Source organism: Schistocerca americana, chromosome 9 (genome assembly GCF_021461395.2).
Source record: "Schistocerca americana isolate TAMUIC-IGC-003095 chromosome 9, iqSchAmer2.1, whole genome shotgun sequence".
NCBI lineage: Eukaryota > Metazoa > Arthropoda > Insecta > Orthoptera > Acrididae > Schistocerca > Schistocerca americana.
Genome location: NC_060127.1, coordinates 55960104 through 55982254, shown reverse-complemented (window position 1 = coordinate 55982254; position 22151 = coordinate 55960104). Strand labels below are relative to the sequence as shown.

The 22151-nt window shown below is 45.5% G+C and overlaps 1 protein-coding gene across 1 annotated transcript in view; it reads right to left on the bottom strand.

Moving 5' to 3' along the window:
- Positions 1–22151, bottom strand: part of LOC124550625 (serine/arginine repetitive matrix protein 2-like) — a 237764-nt gene that overhangs the window by 125703 nt on the left and 89910 nt on the right. Inside the window, exons 8-9 of the mRNA XM_047125347.1 lie at positions 19199–19406; positions 5192–5478 (exon numbers count right to left, since the gene is read on the bottom strand). Of these exons, the coding sequence (XP_046981303.1) occupies positions 5192–5478; positions 19199–19406 (495 nt within the window). The remainder of the gene's footprint in view (positions 1–5191; positions 5479–19198; positions 19407–22151) is intronic.

The following is a 22151-nucleotide window of genomic DNA, read 5'->3' as shown; positions in this document are numbered from 1 at the left end:
TTCCTTAATCTAGCTTCTAGGATAAGTCGTAGAGTCAGTATTGCCCCACATGTTCCAATATTTCTACGGAATCCAAACTGATCTTCCCCGAGGTCGGCTACTACCAGTTTTTCCATTCGCTTGTAAAGAATTCGCGTTAGTATTTTGCATCCGCGACTTATTAAACTGATAGTTCGGTAATTTTCACATGTGTCAGCATCTGCTTTCTTTGGGATTGGAATTATTATATTCTCCTTGAAGTCTGACGGTATTTCGCCTGCCTCATACATCTTGCTCACCAGATGGTAGAGTTTTGTCAGGACTGCCTCTCCCAAAGCTGTCAGTAGTTCTAATGGAATGTTGTCTACTCCCGGGGCCTTGTTTCGACTCAGATCTTTCAGTGCTCTGTCAACTCTTCACGCAGTATCGTATCTCCCATTTCATCTTCATCTACATCCTCTTCCATTTCCATAATATTGTCTTCAAGTACATCGCCCTTGTATAGACCCTCTATATACTCTCTCCACCTTTCTGCTTTCCCATTTTTGCTTAGAAGTGGTTCTCTTTTCTCCAAAGGTCTCTTTAATTTACCTGTAGGCAGTAACTATCTTACCCCTAGTGAGATAAGCCTCTACATCCTTACATTTGTCCTCTAGCCATCCCTGCTTAGCCATTTTGCACTTCCTGTCGATCTCCTTTTTGAGAAGTTTGTATTCCTTTTTGCCTGCTTCATTTACTGCATTTTTATATTTTCTCCTTTCATCGATTAAAATCAACATTTCTTCTGTTGCTCAAGGATTTCTACTAGCCCTCGTCTTTTTACCTACTTGATCCTCTGCTGCCTTCACTACTTCATCCCTCAAAGTTACCCATTCTTCTTCTACTGTATTTCTTTCCTCCATTCCTGTCAATTGTTTCCTTATGCTCTCCCTGAAACTCTGTACAACCTCTGGTTTAGTCAGTTTATCCAAGTCCCATCTCCTTAAATTCCCACCTTTTTGCAGTTTCTTCAGTTTTAATCTACTGTTCATAACCAATAGATTGTGGTGAGAGTCCACATCTGCCCCTGGAAATGTCTTACAATTTAAAACCTGGTTCCTAAATCTCCGTCTTACCATTATATAATCTATCTGAAACCTGTCAGTATCTCCAGGCTTCTTCCATGTATACAATCTTCTTTTATGATTCTTGAACCAAGTGTTAGCTATGATTATGGTGTGCTCTGTGCTAAATTCTATCAGGCGGCTTCCTCTTTCATTTCTTAGCCCCAATCCATATTCACCTACTACGTTTCCTTCTCTCCTTTTTCCTACTACCGAATTCCAGTCACCCTTGACTATTAAATTTTCGTCTCCCTTCACTATCTGAATAATTTCTTTTATTTCATCATACATTTCTTCACTTTCTTCATCATCTGCAGAGCTAGTTGGCACATAAACTTGTACTACTAAAAACTTACAGAATGGAAATTTGACGAGATCTGCTGGACCAATAGGAAGCGGAAGGTCACAATTTTCTGAATAACATCGTCACTGGAGATGAGACATGGTGTCAACACCACGAGCCGCAATCCAAAAGACATTGCATGGAATGGTAACAAGCGAATCCTTCGTCAGAGAAGAAATTCGAGGCACGGCCGACTACAGGTTAAGTGATGTGCACAGTCTTGTGGGACAGCTAGAGTGTGGTCAGTTCAGCACACTACAACACTACGCTGACTAAGCTGAAAGCTTGAATTTCGAGGGTAAGACAAAAATGGCTATAAGCGCTATGGGACTTAACATCTGAGGTCATCAGTCCGTTCCAGGGTAAGGGCAGAGAAGAAGCCTAACTTCCACCTGCAACACGATAACGCAAGGCCCCACACAATTTTTGCGAGCACGCAACTCATACCAAAATTCGGCTGCACTGTCTTACCACATCCACCGTAATGTACCGATTTAGCGCCCTCAGACTTCCATCTCTTCGGGCCTTTGAAAGACGGACTACGTGGTGAACATTTTCAAGACTCAGATGTTGTTGCCAAAGCCGTAAGGATTTGGCTAGCCTCAGCTGGTTCCGATTTTTACAAGCGCGCCATGCAGTTTCTGGTTAATCGTAGGCAAAAGTGCATAACGGATGTTGGTGACTATGTGGAAAAAATGACAGTCTGTAGCTGAAATATTGCTCTATTTAGCTGTGCTGTTGTGATCTATGTATTTCCTGTAGTTTTCATGAATAAATATAGAACATTGAGCGGATAGAAGAGACCCGATAATAAATTTGGAGTGTGCCGGCTAATAAAATGTGCGACTGAAGGGGGATGTTCCCGAAGTCAATAACTGCAAAAAATAAACAAAAAAAAAAAAAAAATCGGATGTTGTATAACAATGGTGAGAGCAGTGTGCAGATAGGAGATGGAAAATCAAACTGCTTTATAACAAAGAGAGGTGTGTAGCATGGTAGTTTCCTTTCCTTATTACTCTCCACCAAAATGATGTATATCATAATGAAAATCATCAAAGAATTATAAAAATAAAAACATCAATGCTCTAAAGCCTGGACAAACACGAAACAAACGTTGAACCAAAAGTTATCTGCTATGAGGCACGAAGTAGCTGGAGTGTGACAGGGAACTGGTTAAAAGAAAAAAAAAAACAAACACACACACACACACACACACACACACACACAAAGAGACTGGGGCGTGTTGAGAAGGGAGCAGCTGGTGTTTGAAGAGGCCGGTGTGGGAAGGGTCTGCTGGAGAAATGGCTGTAAGTAGGTGATTCACCTCTCTAAACCGTCTCACACTCATGTTCCTGAGGCCGTGTCAGCCATTTACGTCCAGCCCATACATGGAGCATGGTGTAAATCAGAACAATTACTTTCCGATCACATATTCTAAAAAAATGGTTCAAATGGCTCTGAGCACTATGGGACTTAACTTCTAAGGTCATCAGTCCCCTAGAACTTAGAACTACTTAAACCTAACTAACCTAAGGACATCACACACATCCATGCCCGAGGCAGGATTCGACGGTCGCGCGGTTCCAGACTGCAGCGCCTAGAACCGCTCGGCCACACTGGCCGGCTCACATATTCTGACAGATGATGATGTTACGAATAGAATGAACGCAATTGTGAGTTGATTACATGTATGTATATTTAGCAAATACATAAATTAATGCCGGCCGGTGCGGCCGAGCGGTTCTCGGCGCTTCAGTCTGGAACCGCGCGACCGCTACGGTCGCAACTTCGAATCCTGCCTCGGACATGGATGTGTGCGAGGTCGTTGGGTTAGTTAGGTTTAAGTAGTTCTAAATTCTAGGGGACTGATGACCTCAGCTGTTGAGTCCCACAGTGCTCAGAGCGATTTGAACCATTTGAACATAAATTAATATCCAAATCTCCCTCAATAAATTATGTGCGACATTCTGAAACTAACAATGCGTTGTCGATGAATAGGACTGTCAAACAGTGATGTCAGAATGGCTGTGCGATTACCATAAATCACCTTCATTAAAAATCCCAATATGGGGTTAGTCACTAGGCGAAGATACAAAATTTGTCGGTGGTCCACACTGCCACAGAGAAAGATGGTTCTCTATGTGTCCTCACATTGGTACCATGTGAAGAGCAGCTATAGAACTGAACAAGTTCTGACCTGAAATGACAGCGGTAGGACAGTGCAGCTCGTCTATGGGATCGTGGACTGTGGTTAGAGCCATGGAAGCACATTACACGTGTTACAAAGCCATCAGAGGCACCGTGCTTCACCTCATTTGTCGCCCAGTCATGCTAGACTTCAGCTTGTTTTGACTTGCCATTACGTACATTGTAGTAAGATTTACAGAGGCCAGCCTCACTATTAATTCCGTCACATCAAGAGGATACTGCATCAATGGACGTCAGAGTTTGTGGCCATGCGCGCCTGGATCGATAAAAAAATGGTTCAAATGGCTCTAACCACTATGGGACTGAGGTCATGAGTTTCCTACAATTATAACTACTTAAACCTAACTAACATAAGGACATCACACTCACCCATGCCCGAGGCAGGATTCGAACATGCGACAGTAGCAGCAGCGCGGTTCCGGACTGAAGCGCCTAGAACCGCTCTGCCACAGTGACTGGCTCTGGGTCGACACTACGAGCTACTGCTCACCTACATGTTGTCACTGGCCGGTAATCGGTATGATCTATGCTGCCCCTGCAGCGAATACCCAGTTAACAACTCTGGTTATCTCCCTGTGTACCTTTCCTCCGAGTGCATTTGAAATTCGAACTATTTTGTGTCCTACGCAAACGGAGGTAATTACTACGTCTGCTGTTAACCTGTCATCCCGTTTTAATATGCTTCAAGCTGGAGTAAGAAGACTCATCTACGCCTTTAATAATTTTTCAATTAGAATATTTTGCTGAGTGTAACAGGACTATTTACACAGATAATCCGGCTATTGTGTTAGTGGTTGCCATAATGTGAAGGCTACCTGAAACTGCATTTATGTTAAAGAACGGGTGTAAATTATGTTAAAATTATGTTGTTCCTTGTCTGTTCGCACCAGTCCCAGTATATTCATACAACAAGATTCGTCAGAAACACCTCCAATACTATGTGACATCTGACACTCCCACAATAGTGGGGGACAAGAGAATTTCCCAGAAGACAAGAAATAATGAGAGACGTGGAAAGGAAGCGGCAGTTAGTGAAAAACTAATTCCAAGGGTTACACTGGAATACGTTTGGGAAGGGAGGAAAGAAGGAAGTGAGGAAAGAAGGAAGTGAGGAAGAGGGTGAGGGAGGATGTGGAGAAGGTAGGAGCAGAGGAAGGGAGGAGTTGGGGCAGGAAGGAGTTAGGGAAGGGAGGAGTTGGGAAAGGGAAGAGTTGGGCAAGGGAGGAGGTGGGGAAGGAGGGTTGGAAAGGGAGCAATTCACGACAAGGCTGCTTGGGGGAGGAGGTGAGTAAAGAAGGAAGCGCGGAGGTGGGGAAGTGTGGGGAAGAAGGAATATTGCTGGAAAGCGAAGGCGTGGGAAGGTAGATGTGGGTAAATGCGGAGGTGGCAAATGGCATGGGGCGTGAAGGGAGAAGTGGGGGAAGGGGGATGTGGGGAAGGGAAATGGGTGGGGGGGGGAGGGAGGAACTGTGGTCGTTGACACCTCTGTGGCGTATCATCGATGTTTATTAACCTGTTAGATTAGTGCGCCTTTGAGGAAGTGAGACAGGGCACTCACCTGTCCAGCCCGGAGCCCGCGATGACGTCTGCGAGCCCCTGGCACTCCGCCGGCAGCAGCTGCGCCTCGTGCATGGCGCGCCGCTTGTTGGAGGCGGCCCGCCGGTGCGCCTGCGCCTCCTCCGCCCCCGCGCCGCCCCCGCCGCCCCCGCTGCCCCGCCGCTCCGGCCTGTGCACCACGGCGGCCGCTGGAGGCTGGCTGGCGGCGGCAGATGGCGCCGGCGCCTCCGCCTCCGAGTCGAACTTGAACTCGACTGTCGCCAGCGGCTCCGCCGCCTGCTGCGGCACCTGCCGCCACAGCACACACAACGTACTACCCACAGGGCAAGTGTGAGAATTTCAATAGAAATTCTTCCAATCCATATGTGGCATACAGAAAACCAGTGCTTAACAGTATTGGTTAAAAACAGTCTTGGTTGCGATTTTAGTTTTTTTTATTTTTCAACTACGCGTTCGGCTTATTTAGGCATCTTCAGGTTGATCTTAATTTGGTATTTCTTAAAACGATCCTTTTGACAGTGTAGCCAAAGGGCATCGTCGAATACATCAGGCCAACATCGCCTTCGTTAAACTCAGTAAAAACTTTTTAAAGTCCATCTAGAAAAGTTTTTACTGAGTTTAACGAAGGCGATGTTGGCCTGATGTATTCGACGATGCCCTTTGGCTACACTGTCAAAAGGATCGTTTTAAGAAATACCAAATTAAGATCAACCTGAAGATGCCTAAATAAGCCGAAACGCGTAGTTGAGAAATAAAAAGACTAAAATTGCAACCAAGACTGTTTTTAACCGATACAATAGTGAGAATTTTGTTTTTAACGACTGAGTTTATTGCAATAAAAATTCGCATTAACTTGACAATAGTCGAGAAAAGATAATTAAAAAAGTGAAATGAGTTACTAGTATCTTATTATGTGGAACACTACATACATAGTGATATCATCACTGGGGTATAGCGATCTGATCTGGTTATAGTTAGCGATACAAACTTTTGTTCTTCCTCAGTCGCAAAATTCGGACGGTATGTTCCACAATCAGATTGGATGTGACTGATGATGGGATGTGTATTGCGAAATCGATCATGTTTGTATTATGAGTAATGAACATCAGCGAGGTACAATCCGTGATCTTTCATAAACAAGTAATAAACTGCTAGCAGCTGCGGGCCTCAGAGATGCCATCGTCCTGATGGACAGATTAAAAATGTATTGCTAGAAGTCATGCAAACATTTTACAGTGATAAACTAAGCAAATGCATTGCTAGACTAGATAAAATGTCAGAATTATTCCGTGGAGTGAATTTTGGACTATGTCTGTATAACAACATGTCGAGCATCAATATACATTTGATTCGATCATGTGTCCTCGTTATTGGCAAAGAGTATGAGTGACCACATGACTTTTAACGACAAAATTTGAGTCAAACGCTCAGGTAAATTGTTCAATGACAAAACCAGTGTCAGCTGACTACTGCAGTCATTCTCAACAGTCCATAAGTACTTCTCGGCCGACGACTGTGTCAGAGCATGCTGGATGGGAACACTTACATCACGCTTCTGATCAGAACTGGAGAATGCATAGCAGGAGGAACTGTGCTATCGCAGAAGCAAGGTCACACTTAATGGTCACATAGAGAGACAAATTCAAACAGCTGGAGGAGAAAGTTGCTCAGCAGGAGGTCAGGAGCACACAATGGCGTGGACGTAGGGGTGGTTATCCTTGGGAGTGCTCGACATGTTTATGTTTCAGTTAATGTGCTACGCATGAGACAGCTGTGGTTACCGCCTCCTGTATTAGATGTAACTTGGGGCGCAGATAGTTCCCACCGTGTCGTTTGACACTGGCAGTTGTTATCCTGCAACCGACTCTCGTATTACTGGACATTATCCTACCGTATAGCAGAGAAATATCTCATCAGTCCAAAAAGTTTCAAGACTGGATTCATAACGATACAGAGAAAAGTTAAAATGGTACTTTTAATGCTACAGGTATTCCACACAGTCTTCCAACAGCTCAGTACAACTCACAGAACGTCCATAAAATCAAATCACGTCTAGAGATGGGCAAACTCGTTCATCCTTGGGAACTAGTTCACTGCTGATCGTTCTTTTTTGGGAACTGTTCATTTCTACTCGTTCACCGTCCATTTGTGCTTGGTATATGGTTCTTATGAAAAACTGAAAACTAGTAGTGTAGGTGACTGAAGGATGGAGGGCACCAAGGTGAAACTGTCAGAAAAATCATTCTTTGGGATGTTGTTCACATCGTATCTGCACCTTCTTCGGTCTTGTCGAACCATCAGGGACTCATTCTGAGATTTGCCCTTTGTGGTAGGTTCGTACTCATAACTCTCAGCCTCGCCAGCCGTGATGATTTTTTCCAGAAAAGATTCGTCCGTATTTTGCCAGTCAAGCAAGTCGCAGGAAGCGTGCGCATTGTCTTTTTGTTGCGGAGTCACGGTGTGAGAGGCCAACCTCTTCGCAATATTCTGTAGAATGCGTTGAACACTTAATTAAGAGTTATTCAGTTCGTTGCTCCATTGCGATTTGTGACAGAACGAAGTTGCCACATTCCAGCCGTACACCCACTACTGAACGCCGGCCGAAGTGGCCGTGCGGTTAAAGGCGCTGCAGTCTGGAACCGCAAGACCGCTACGGTCGCAGGTTCGAATCCTGCCTCGGGCATGGATGTTTGTGATGTCCTTAGGTTAGTTAGGTTTAACTAGTTCTAAGTTCTAGGGGACTAATGATCTCAGCAGTTGAGTCCCATAGTGCTCAGAGCCATTTGAACCATTTGAACCCACTACTGAACGCTGCCTGCTCACAGCTGACGGGCCAAATGGAAGCCTGTTGTTTACAGTCTTTGCTTCAAGCTGTCTACATCTACATCTACATTTATACTCCACAAGGAGTGCCACTGTCATTACCTCCCTTTTCTGTTCCAGTCGCGTATGGTTCGCGGGAAGAACGACTGTCTGAAAGCCTCCATGCGCGCTCGAATCTCTCTAATTTTACATTCGTGATCTCCTCGGGAGGTATAAGTAAGGGGAAGCAATATATTCGATACCTCATCCAGAGACGCACCCTCTCGAAACTTGGCGAGCAAGCTACACCGCGATGCAGAGCGCCTCTCTTGCAGAGTCTGCCACTTGAGTTTGCTAAACATCTCCGTAACGCTATCACGGTTACCAAATAACCCTGTGACGAAACGCGCCGCTCTTCTTTGGATCTTCTCTATCTCCTCCGTCAACCCGATCTGGTACGGATCCCACACTGATGAGCAATACTCAAGTATAGGTCGAACGAGTGTTTTGTAAGACACCTCCTTTGTTGATGGACTACATTTTCTAAGGACTCTCCCAATGAATCTCAACCTGGTACCCGCCTTACCAACAATTAATTTTATATGATCATTCCATTTCAAATCGTTCCGCACGCATACTCCCAGATATTTTACAGAAGTAACTGCTACCAGTGTTTGTTCCGCTATCATGTAATCATATAATAAAGGATCCTTCTTTCTATGTATTCGCAATACATTACATTTGTCTATGTTAAGGGTCAGTTGTCACTCCCTGCACCAAGTGCCTATCCGCTGCAGATCTTCCTGCATTTCGCTACAATTTTCTAATGCTGCAACTTCTCTGTATACTACAGCATCATCCGCGAAAAGCCGCATGGAACTTCCGACACTATCTACTGGGTCATTTATATATATTTGGAAAAGTAATGGTCCCATAACACTCCACTGTGGCACGCCAGAGGTTACTTTAACGTCTGTAGACGTCTGTCCTTTGATAACAACATGCTGTGTTCTGTTTGCTAAAAATTCTTCAATCCAGCCACACAGCTGGTCTGATATTCCGTAGGCTCTTACTTTGTTTATCAGGCAACAGTGCGGAACTGTATCGAACGCATTCCGGAAGTCAAGGAAAATAGCATCTACCTGGGAGCCTGTATGTAATATTTTCTGGGTCTCATGAACAAATAAAGCGAGTTGGGTCTCACACGATCGCTGTTTCCGGAATCCATGTTGATTCCTACAGAGTAGATTCTGGGTTTCCAAAAACGACATGATACTCGAGCAAAAAATATGTTCTAAAATTCTACAACAGATCGACGTCAGAGATATAAGTCTATAGTTTTCCGCATCTGCTCGACGACCCTTCTTGAAGACTGGGACTACCTGTGCTCTTTTCCAATCATTTGGAACCTTCCGCTCCTCTAGAGACTTGCGGTACACGGCTGTTAGAAGGGGGGCAAGTTCTTTCGCGTACTCAGTGTAGAATCGAATTGGTATCCCGCCAGGTCCAGTGGACTTTCCTCTGTTGAGTGATTCCAGTTGCTCTTCTATTCCTTGGACACTTATTTCGATGTCAGCCATTTTTTCGTTTGTGCGAGGATTTAGAGAAGGAACTGCAGTGCGGTCTTCCTCTGTGAAACAGCTTTGGAAAAAGGTGTTTAGTATTTCAGCTTTACGCGTGTCATCCTCTGTTTCAATGCCATCATCATCCCGGACTGTCTGGATATGCTGTTTCGAGCCACTTACTGATTTAACGTAAGACCAGAACTTCCTAGGGTTTTCTGTCAAGTCGGTACATAGAATTTTACTTTCGAATTCACTGAACGCTTCACGCATAGCCCTCCTTGCGCTAACTTTGACATCGTTTAGCTTCTGTTCGTCTGAGAGGTTTTGGCTGCGTTTAAACTTCCTGTGAAGCTCTCTTTGCTTTCGCAGTAGTTTCCTAACTTCGTTGTTGAACCACGGTGGGTTTTTCCCGTCCCTCACAGTTTTACTCGGCACGTACCTGTCTAAAACGCATTTTACGATTGCCTTGAACTTTTTCCACAAACACTCAACGTTGTCAGTGTCGGAACAGAAATTTTCGTTTTGATCTGTTAGGTAGTCTGAAATCTGCCTTCTATTACTCTTTCTAAACAGATAAACCTTCCTCCCTCTTTTTATATTCCTATTAACTTCCATATTCAGGGATGCTGCGATGGCCTTATGATCACTGATTCCCTGTTCTTCACTTACAGAGTCGAAAAGTTCGGGTCTGTTTGTCATCAGTAGGTCCAAGATGTTATCTCCACGAGTCGGTTCTCTGTTTAATTGCTCGAGGTAATTTTCGGATAGTGCACTCATTATAATGTCACTCGATGCTCTGCCCCTACCACCCGTCCTAAATATCTGAGTGTCCCAGTCTATATCTGGTAAATTGAAATCTCCACCTAAGACTATAACATGCTGAGAAAATTTATGTGAGATGTATTCCAAATTTTCTCTCAGTTGTTCTGCCACTAATGCTGCTGAGTCGGGAGGTCGGTAAAAGGAGCCAATTATTAACCTAGCTCGGTTGTTGAGTGTAACCTCCACCCATAATAGTTCACAGGAACTATCCACTTCTACTTCACTACAGGATAAACTACTACTAACAGCGACAAACACGCCACTACCGGTCGCATGCAATCTATCCTTTCTAAACACCGCCTGTGCCTTTGTAAAAATTTCGGCAGAATTTATCCCTGGCTGTCACTGTAGCTACCACGCTGACGTCGCTTATACGCCAGGAATAAAATCAGTCTTGGAACATTTTGGTCGGACGGTGTACGTAGTATGCCCCGCAGGAGTGCGATAGAACTGTTGTTGTTTATATTTTGCATTAATGGCCTAGCTGTTAGTGTTAGATGTAAACTAAGGCATTTTCGTAGATCATGAACTTATGTATGAGAAAATTCTATCCACTAAAACTTACAATGATATCCCGTTAGATCTCAACACAGTATCAGACAGATAGAAACACAAACAAGCACCTCTTAATGTAGTTACATGAAAAGATGTGCGCCTCATGAAACGTTAAAGTGTGACATCCTTTAACAGCAGTATTAATGGGTGAAAACTAGAGTGACTCATATATAAAACGTTGGGAATAGCAATCTGTGTAGACGACAAGTGAACGACCAGAAACGCTGAGTTGTAAGTACTGCAAATGGCAAGTAACGATTCTGTAATAGCATACTGGGAAAGCACAATCAGTGTACGAAAGATACTGCATACAAGACATTTATATACTTGTGACAGCCAGAGCGAGAGCACCAGCAGCAGCGAGTACTGTTTGTATAAAGCGTTTATTTTGCATTTTGTTTACGACCTTCCACTAAGGAAGGGATTCTATTTGTGTTTATCTGCTCTGCATAGTAACTAACAGTTCTTGATAAAACTTTACGTAGTTTTCGTGTTAGATTTCTTAGTGTTTTCTTGATCGTTTAGAACAGAAAGCACCCTAAAACCGTCTTTTGTTTGTTTCGCGGCCGTTAGCCACTAGTCACTTGAATCAGCAGTTGTCTTGTGACAGCCAGAGCGAGAGCACCAGCAGCAGCGAGTACTGTTTGTATAAAGCGTTTTTGTACTTATTTGCTGCGCTTAGCTTTTAAATAGTTTTTCTGGGAAAACCTAGCGTAGTTTCCGCGTCTCGTATTTCAGTGAGTGTTTCTTGATTATCAGAGTAGCTCATCAGAAGATTATCTTGGGAATTTGTCACCGTATAGAGTAGGGTAAACATAGTCATGTGTAGGGACTGTGGTTGTTGTGAGCGGACGCAAGGAGAATTGGCCACTCTTCGGGGGCAGGTGGAGGCTTTGTCTGTTAGGCTTATCGAGCTCGAGGCGCAGGCGTCGGCTCGTAGTGGCGTTGGGGCAACTGTGGTGAGACCTATGCCTACTTCGGTGGCCTTGGAATCACATGGAACCCCTGATGTCGCTGCGTCTTCCGGCAGTGAGCATCTTACCGGTCAGCCATCACTCCAGGGTGAATGGCGGACAGTGGTGGGCTCGCGCGTGCCTGGCCGAAAGGCGAAGGTGGGATCTGGCCGCGTGGCAGCTGCCTTACCCCTTTCCAACAGGTACGGGGTGCTTCCTAGTGGTGATGACATCGTTTCCGAGCCACCACAGGATGCCTCGCCTGTTGGGCCAGTGGCCGATTCTCCGGCAAGGTCCCGACAGTCACAGAGGGCGGGCCTATTAGTTATAGGGAGCTCCAACGTTAGGCGGGTTATGGAGCCCCTTAGGAAAATAGCGGGTAGGTCGGGGAAGAATGCCAGTGTGCACTCGGTGTGCTTGCCGGGGGGTCTCGTCCGTAATGTGGAGGAGGCCCTTCCGGCAGCTATTGAACGCACTGGGTGTGACCGGCTGCAGATAGTAGCACATGTCGGAACGAATGACGCCTGCCGATTGGGTTCTGAGGCCATCCTTGGTTCCTTCCGGCGGCTGGCTGATTTGGTGAAGACAACCAGCATCGCACGCGGAGTGCAAGCTGAGCTTAATATCTGCAGCATAGTGCCCAGAGTCGATCGCGGTCCTCTGGTTTGGAGCCGTGTGGAGGGTCTAAACCAGAGGCTCAGACGACTCTGCGACTATAATGGTTGCAAATTCATCGACCTCCGTTATTGGGTGGAGAACTGTAGGACCCCCCTAGACAGGTCAGGCGTGCACTACACACCGGAAGCAGCTACTAGGGTAGCAGAGTACGTGTGGCGTGCACACGGGGGTTTTTTAGGTTAGAGGGACCCCCCCTTGGGCGAAACGATAAAATACCTGACGGCTTACCAGAGAGGACATTATCATCGTTGATAAAGAACGTCCGTCCTCAGAGACCAAAAACAGGAAAAGTTAACGTAATATTGTAAACTGCAGGAGTATCCAGGGCAAGGTTCCTGAATTAGTATCTCTTATTGAAGGAAATAGTGCGCATATAGTATTAGGAACGGAAAGTTGGTTAAAACCGGAAGTGAACAGTAACGAAATCCTAGACACAGAATGGAATATATACCGCAAGGATAGGATAAACGCCAATGGTGGAGGAGTATTTATAGCAGTAAAGAATTCAATAATATCCAGTGAAGTTATTAGCGAATGCGAATGTGAAATAATCTGGGTTAAGTTAAGTATCAAAGGTGGGTCAGATATGATAGTCGGATGCTTCTATAGACCACCTGCATCAGCAACCGTAGTAGTTGAGCGCCTCAGAGAGAACCTGCAGAACGTCGTGAAGAAGTTTCGTGATCATACTATTGTAATAGGGGGAGACTTCAATCTACCAGGTATAGAATGGGATAGTCACACAATCAGAACTGGAGCCAGGGACAGAGACTCTTGTGACATTATCCTGACTGCCTTGTCCGAGAATTACTTCGAGCAGATAGTTAGAGAACCAACTCGTGAAGCTAACGTTTTAGACCTCATAGCAACAAATAGACCGGAACTTTTCGACTCCGTGAATGTAGAAGAGGGTATCAGTGATCATAAGTCAGTGGTTGCATCAATGACTACAAGTGTAATAAGAAATGCCAAGAAAGGAAGGAAAATATATTTGCTTAACAAGAGTGATAGGGCACAAATCGCAGAATATCTGAGTGACCACCATCAAACGTTCATTTCTGAGGAAGAGGATGTGGAACAAAAATGGAAAAAATTCAGAAACATCGTCCAGTACGCCTTAGATAAGTTCGTACCGACTAAGGTCCAAAGCGAGGGGAAAGATCCACCGTGGTATAACAATCATGTACGAAAGGTACTACGGAAACAAAGAAAGCTTCATCATAGGTTTAAGAGTAGTCGAATCATAGCTGATAAGGAAAAGCTGAACGAAGCGAAAAAGAGCGTAAAGAGAGCAATGAGAGAAGCACTCAACGAATTCGAACATAAAACATTGGCAAACAATCTAAACAAGAACCCTAAAAAGTTTTGGTCATATGTAAAATCGGTAAGCGGATCTAAATCCCCTATTCAGTCACTCGTTGACCACGATGGCACCGAAACAGAGGACGACCGAAGAAAGGCAGAAATACTGAATTCAGTGTTCCGAAACTGTTTCACTGCGGAAAATCGTAACACGGTCCGTGACTTCAGCCGTCGCACGGACGCCAAAATGGAAAATATTGAAATAAACGATATCGGAATTGAAAAACAACTGCTATCACTTAGTAGCGGAAAAGCATCCGGACCAGACGAGATACCCTTAAGATTCTACAGTGATTATGCTAAAGAACTTGCCCCCTTTCTATCAGCAATTTATCGTAGATCGCTGGAAGAACGTAAAGTACCTAGCGACTGGAAGAAAGCGCAGGTCGTTCCCATTTTCAAGAAGGGTCATAAATCAGATGCGAATAATTATAGGCCTATTTCGCTTACGTCAATCTGTTGTAGAATAATGGAACATGTTTTGTGTTCTCGTATTATGACGTTCTTAGATAATACAAATCTCCTTCATCATAACCAACATGGATTCCGCAAACAGAGATCATGTGAAACTCAGCTCGCCCTATTTGCCCAAGAAATTCACAGTGCCGTAGACACTGGCGAGCAGATTGATGCCGTATTCCTGGACTTCAGGAAGGCATTTGATACGGTTCCGCACTTACGTTTAGTGAAAAAAATACGAGCTTACGGAATATCGGACCAGGTTTGTGATTGGATTCAGGATTTCCTAGAAGAAAGAACACAACATGTCATTCTTAACGGTTCAAAATCTGCAGATGTAGAGGTAATTTCGGGAGTACCGCAGGGAAGCGTGATAGGACCTTTATTGTTTACAATATACATAAATGACTTAGTTGACAACATCGGTAGCTCCGTGAGGCTATTTGCAGATGACACGGTTGTCTACAAGAAAGTAGCAACATCAGAAGACTCGTACGTACTCCAGGAGGACCTGCAGAGGATTAATGCATGGTGCGACAGCTGGCAGTTTTCCCTAAACGTAGATAAATGTAATATAATGCGCATACATAGGGGCAGAAATCCATTCCAGTACGATTATGCCATAGGTGGTAAATCATTGGAAGCGGTAACGACCGTAAAATACTTAGGAGTTACTATCCGGAGCGATCTGAAGTGGAATGATCACATAAAACAAATAGTGGGAAAAGCAGGCGCCAGGTTGAGATTCATAGGAAGAATTCTAAGAAAATGTGACTCATCGACGAAAGAAGTAGCTTACAAAACGCTTATTCGTCCGATTCTTGAGTATTGCTCATCAGTATGGGACCCTTACCAGGTTGGATTAATAGAAGAGACAGACATGATCCAGCGAAAAGCAGCGCGATTCGTCATGGGGACATTTAGTCAGCGCGAGAGCGTTACGGAGATGCTGAACAAGCTCCAGTGGCGGACACTTCAAGAAAGGCGTTACGCAATACGGAGAGGTTTATTATCGAAATTACGAGAGAGCACATTCCGGGAAGAGATGGGCAACATATTACTACCGCCCACATATATCTCGCGTAATGATCACAACGAAAAGATCCGAGAAATTAGAGCAAATACGGAGACTTACAAGCAGTCGTTCTTCCCACGCACAATTCGTGAATGGAACAGGGAAGGGGGGATCAGATAGTGGTACAATAAGTACCCTCCGCCACACACCGTAAGGTGGCTCGCGGAGTATAGATGTAGATGTAGATGTAGAAATGCTGTTTGAGGGTAGTTTTCGTCCGAATGATCATAGGATTGTGTCTCTAGTGAGTGAGTGCAATACAAATGTTGAAAAATATTACCTGGCAGACACGCAAAGAAAGTCGGCGTGCCTCTTACGAGAATTGCTTAGAGAACCTCATCTTTCTGGGCAGAAACTAGTCTGCGTGACAAAAATGTGAAGGATCCAAAAGACATGTCTGATGTCAGTGTAACTTCATACACGTTCATAACACAGGAAGATATGTAAATGATGAGAGTTACAGTTCTCTGTGACATGTAGAAAGGCCACCAGAGTCCCATAATACCGTTCGTGTTCATTGTTGTTAACAGGCCTGGTAGCGCAAATGAAGGAAGTGAACAATGTCAGATGCTGAGTGATCATTGTGAAGGATACGGAGTTGCCACATACTCGCGTGAGACAGCGTTATCAGCGCCTGACAGAGTTTGAAAGATTTCTCATTGCGAGTCTCCAATCGGCCAGCTTTTCGAAGAGCGTAGTATTCAAATTTTTGGGGCATTACGATCTGATAGTGGCCCGATGTTGGACTGCACAAAGATGTGTGGGCAGGCATAATCATCAAGGTTCCGGATGACCACGTCTGACAAGGAAGAATTGCTCTACAGTGCACCAGCCACATCGTAGCCCGATCACATCTGCGCCTGCCATCTGAGAACGATACTGCCTGCAACATTTGGCTCATCCGACTACACTGGTCGTAGACTAATAGCAGCCGAATTAGGGAATTACCGTCCCATGCACAGGGTGTCATTAACACCATAACACAATCGGCTGTGTCTGTAGTCTGTGACCGGAAGGCACTGACTGTTGATGAATAACCGCTGGATTACGTTCAGCGATCATCGTCAACGAGTATAGCTGGGACCTAGCGAGAGGTCCCATACTGTTTCGGAGATGGTTAGCGGTATTACCCCTGCTACCATGATGTGAGGATCCCTCGAGTATGAGTCAGTGAAGGAATCTGAGGGCACAATGATGAAGGAATCTGAGGGCACAATGATGCATTATGGACAGGCTGTGTCCTCAAGTGTTACCTCCCCTGCGACAGTAACATGGTGCCATTTTTCAACAGGACACTGTTCTTCATACTAATTTACACAGAATATGGCTGCCTGCGAGATGCTTACTCTAACAATTATTTATCATACTTATTATTGGTGGTTGCTTGCTGTGAAATGTCCAGGGGCACACACATTTCAGAATCGTGTGTGGCTGCTGAACACTGTATTGTCTTCGGATCTTGTCTGGTACATAATAACCCTGTACTGGTTGGTGCTCCTGGTAGTTTCCCTATCCTGTACTCAGCTGGACACATGTGCAGTTGGAGGTATCCATACCACGAATGGTGTTGCCCTGTACTGTGCTACTGGATATTGTGCTGCTGGTAGAGGTTCCCTGGTACAGTTGTGTGCTGCAGATGGCTGTCATAGTCGGCCCTCTGGTGCCCTGCACTGTGGTGTTGGATGTTGTGTGGTTTGTTAGAGGGTGTGGGTGCCACAGATTTTTACTGTGCCCTGTACTGTATGTTTTGTCAGAGATGTAAATACGCTAAAGTAAGTGTAATCCTACACAGCGCTGCTGGATGTTGAGGTGTTGGCAGTTCTCTAGCAGCTACCAGAGGTAGATACTATAGAGGGTTTCTGTACTCAGTACTGGACAGAGTTTCTGTTGGAGGTTTCTCTACCATGAAATTACTGTAACCTTGCAGTGAGTTACTGGATGTTAAGACATTGCTGGTTTTCTGTCTCACAGTGGAGGCAGAAGTTACAGGTGCCTGTGTGCTCTGTATTAGACACATGTGATGTCGGAGGTTTTCTTCCGTGAAGTGGATGTAACCCTGCGCTGTACTACTGGATGTTGAGATGTTGGCCAGTCTCTATCCCATAGCAAATGTAGACGCTGCAGATGATTCTAATACTCTGTACTGGATGCATGTGATGTTTGCGGTTTCCCTGCCATGTTATACGTGGAGAGGCGCCGGCGCTAGTTGCTTTCTCCGTTCGATTCACCCGGATCGATTGTTTCCCCATGGCGTTGCTTATCTTTGGCTCGTTGGCCGGTGGTGGTGCCGGTGGGCTGGCGGGAGACTGGGTTTTGGCTTCGGAACGGCCGGTACGTGTCGCTGCTCGGAGGGTGAAACTCGTGTTTGCGTGGAGTCAACTGGATTTGACCGGTGTATGTGGCTCGGAGTGCGGAAGCGGGCCTGTTATTGCAAGTTCTTGAGGCGTGCCTGGGCCATGGTCTTCTACACAGGGTGCTGAGCAATGTGTTATTCATTTTGGTTAGTGGAATAGAACTGTGTACCACGCAGCTGTCTATTGAAGAAGTAGACATTCAAGCTTTATAGTTTTGCACTCGAGCCTACCCGTGTTATCACTAGCTTCTACCTTTTCTTATGAGTGTCAATACTGTATTAGAACTGCGACGTACAGGTGTAATAATATTATGCTTTGTATTATCGTTATCCTTTTAAAACTAGTCTGTTTGTGCTGAGGCAATTTTACATATTTTGAAATTTGAAGTCTACAGTTAATGCTTTTAACCATTTTTATTTTGCGTTTGTCTTGATGTGATCTATCTTCGTAGAATTTTATCTTACTATATTCTGGGGCTGTTAACATTGTTTCTTTTGGCTGTGGCTGTGTGTTCGTGATTTTCTGTTGCAGCACTGCAGCGGGCACCTAGTCCGTGTCTAAATCGATGTCCAGAGTACGACGCCTCGGCCGACCAGTACCAGAGGGAACGGAAGGTTCTTTTGGCCGCGGGAAAAATGGCAACCGATACGGCGGCCACTGAGTTCTTCGGATTGCAGTGAGTGGGGATCTTGCATTAAGTTAAATATCCTCTGCATTGAGACGCCAAGGCGTCTGTTCCGTTTGCTGTACTGCTTATATATTTACCTTCAAAACCATAAAGGAAGGAGACTAGTGTTCTGAATTATACCTTACGTGCAGCGGGAATTGAACTTAGAGAAATGCTTGATGGGTAGCGGAAATTGGAAATTATGTGAATTGCCCTATTGCGCTTGCCCAGGTGACCTATTTAGAAGAAACTTATTTCACCTTTATTATTCAAGTGCCCTTTGTTAAATGAAACTGATTTTACCTTTTATTATTGAAGCGCTTATAAGAAGTTCTTGTTTGCACCTAATTTAATTAGAAAGGTATTGTGTAATGTATTTTTCTGATTTGTGAATAAGAGACACTTGTACAAAGTTTTTGGGTACATACTGTGCCATTTGGGTAAAACTGTTGATCAGTAATAAATTAGTTGTATCTTGCAAGTCCTCTGTACGTGTTACGTGCTGTCAGATGGTAGGCTGGTGGCGTTACTCTAGGCTATAGATGTGTATTGGACACAAACGCTATTGGAGGTTTCCCTAGACTGAATTCTGTGCAACACTGTTTGGTGCTATTGGATGTTGAGGTTCTCTCTATCCTACATTGGAGGTGGATGCTAGAGATGGTTTTGGATGTTCCTTTGAGGTGGCGTCGCTTCTTTATCCTACGGCTGCATACCCTGGACTCCGGCGACGGCAGGTCTCCCGGAGACGGCTGCTCGGCGTGGCCGGCCTTCTTGCGATCCTTCTTCTTGAAGAGCGCCGAGAAGACGCCCTTGGAGCGCGGCTTGCCCTCCTGCTGCTGCGCCGGCTGCTGGCGCTCGCGGCTCTTGCTCCGCGACCGAGACCTCTCGCGGAAGCCGTCGCCCAGGATGGTGGAGAAGCTGCTGGGCACACCACGGCACGGCACAGCGTCAACCAGTACTCTGGCACGTCACTGTCCTACCGAGTCTAGCAAGCAGTGCGCGGCTGAGTAAGCACGCTCGCCGTAGCTGTCCACGTGCATACCCTTCTAACAGCTTACATACTGCAGGCGACATTTATCCCAAAAGAACAGAGAGGGGGAAATGCAGCAGGTCGACTACCACTGCACTTGGTACAGTCGAAGAAATACTTTCTGTCGCTACCGCCTTTATCCCGCATGGTGCGCAGGGTCGGCAGGGTTAAGTACGGATTTGGCACGGTTAATTGGAAGGGGTGGCCGGATGCCCTTCCTGCCGCCAACCCGTACCCCCCGGGACGGAAGTAGTGTACCCGAGCAGTCTGTGTCAAGTGTAAATCGTGAAATAGTGGGAATGTGTTTCAAATGCCTGCGAGTCGTGTAACTGAGGCGGGACGTGGGGACCAGCCCGGTATTCACCTTGTAGGACGTGGAAAACCGCCTAAAAACCACATCCAGGCTGGCCGGCACACCGGCCGTCGTTGTTAATCCGCTTGGCGGATTCGATCAGGGGGCCGGCGCGCCTACCCGAGTCCAGGAAGCAGCGCGTTAGCGCTCTCGGCTACCCTGGCGGGTAGTCGAAGAAATACTGTCTGATGGAAACTATCCAGAACCCCTATTATGTGCGTAATTGACCACTAAATGTCAGGAGAGGTGGGCACCAGTATAAAGATGGTAAGGGAGCACTGTCAGTAGAGTGGTAACAGCATTTGAGTCCATCAGGAATGTTCAGTGAGTTCGAACGTGGGATACTCATTGGAGTACTTCATCCATTATCGACATTTCATTCCTTCTAAGGCTGCCCCACTCGACCGCTGCTGACGTAAATGCGAATTGGAAACACCGAGGAACAACCACAGCCAAACTAGCACCAGGCAGACCTCATGAACTGATGGCCATGGGCCGTCGAGCTGTACAGAGAGTGATGATAAAAACATCGCATGAAATCAGCAGAAGCAGTCATTAGTGAGTTCTGAAGTGCTACCATCAATCCAGCCAGCTCTGTGACTGCCTGTACAATGGTGGAGCAGCTCCTCAGGAGCCACACATTTCAGTGGTCGCCACGAAGTGGCACTTGATCTGGTACAAAGAACGACGCCACTGGACGGCGCATGATTGGAAAGGAGTGATTTTGAGCGACGAAACGCTCTAAATCCTGTGGCAATCAGATAGGCGAGTTTTGGTTTGGCGAATGCCTGGAGAATATTAGGCCATCACGTGTAGTGCCAATAGTGAAATATGGAGATGATGATATTATGGTATGTGGACGTATCTCTTCGTTAGGGTATGATAAATAATCAGCATTGGCGGCCGAAGACTTCCGGCATAAGAAGTCAGCCTCATTCTGCCAACGGCCTTGTCAAAGAGGGCGGAGGAGCGGATAGAGGTTCAGGGCACTCTCTTGTCCTAGGGGTGGGACATTGCCCCTAAAGGCGGAAGAATCAGCAATGATCAACGACATGAGGATGCAGAGGCAATGGAAACCACTGCGTTAAAGACACGTAACGTGTATCCACAGGACATGTGGCCTGTAATTGAAGAAGTGTCATGATGATCTCTCCATTGGCAAAAGATTCCAGCATAGTCCCCCATTCGGATCTCCGGGAGGGGACTGCCAAGGTGGAGGTAACCATGAGAAAAAGATTGAATAATCAACGAAAGGATAACGTTCTACGAGTCGGGGCGTGGAATATCAGAAGCTTGAACGAGGTAGGGAAACTAGAAAATCTGAAAAGGGAAACGCAAAGGCTCAACCTAGATATAGTAGGGGTCAGTGAAGTGAAGTGGAAGGAAGACAAGGATTTCTGGTCAGATGAGTATAGGGTAATATCAACAGCAGCAGAAAATGGTATAACAGGCGTAGGATTCGTTATGAGAAGGAAGGTAGGGCAGAGGGTGTGTTACTGTGAACAGTTCAGTGACCGGGTCGTTCTAATCAGAATCGACAGCAGACCAACACCGACAACGATAGTTCAGGTATACATGCCGACGTCGCAAGCTGAAGATGAACAGATAGAGAAAGTGTATGAGGATATTGAAAGGGTAATGCAGTATGTAAAGGGGGACGAAAATCTAATCGTCATGGGCGACTGGAATGCAGTTGTAGGGGAAGGAGTAGAAGAAAAGTTTACAGGAGAATATGGGCTTGGGACAAGGGATGAAAGAGGAGAAAGATTAATTGAGTTCTGTAACAAGTTTCAGCTAGTAATAGCGAATACCCTGTTCAAGAATCACAAGAGGAGGAGGTATACTTGGAAAAGGCCGGGAGATACGGGAAGATTTCAATTAGATTACATCATCGTCAGACAGAGATTCCGAAATCAGATACTGGATTGTAAGGCGTACCCAGGAGCAGATATAGACTCAGATCACAATATAGTAGTGATGAAGAGTATGCTAAAGTTCAAGACATTAGTCAGGAAGAATCAATACGCAAAGAAGTGGGATACAGAAGTACTAAGGAATGACGAGATACGTTTGAAGTTCTCTAACGCTATAGATACAGTAATAAGGAATAGCGCAGTAGGCAGTACAGTTGAAGAGGAATGGGCATCTCTAAAAAGGGCCATCACAGAAGTTGGGAAGGGAAACATAGGTACAAAGAAGGTAGCTGCGAAGAAACCGTGGGTAACAGAAGAAATACCTCAGTTGATTGATGAAAGGAGGAAGTACAAACATGTTCCGGGAAAAT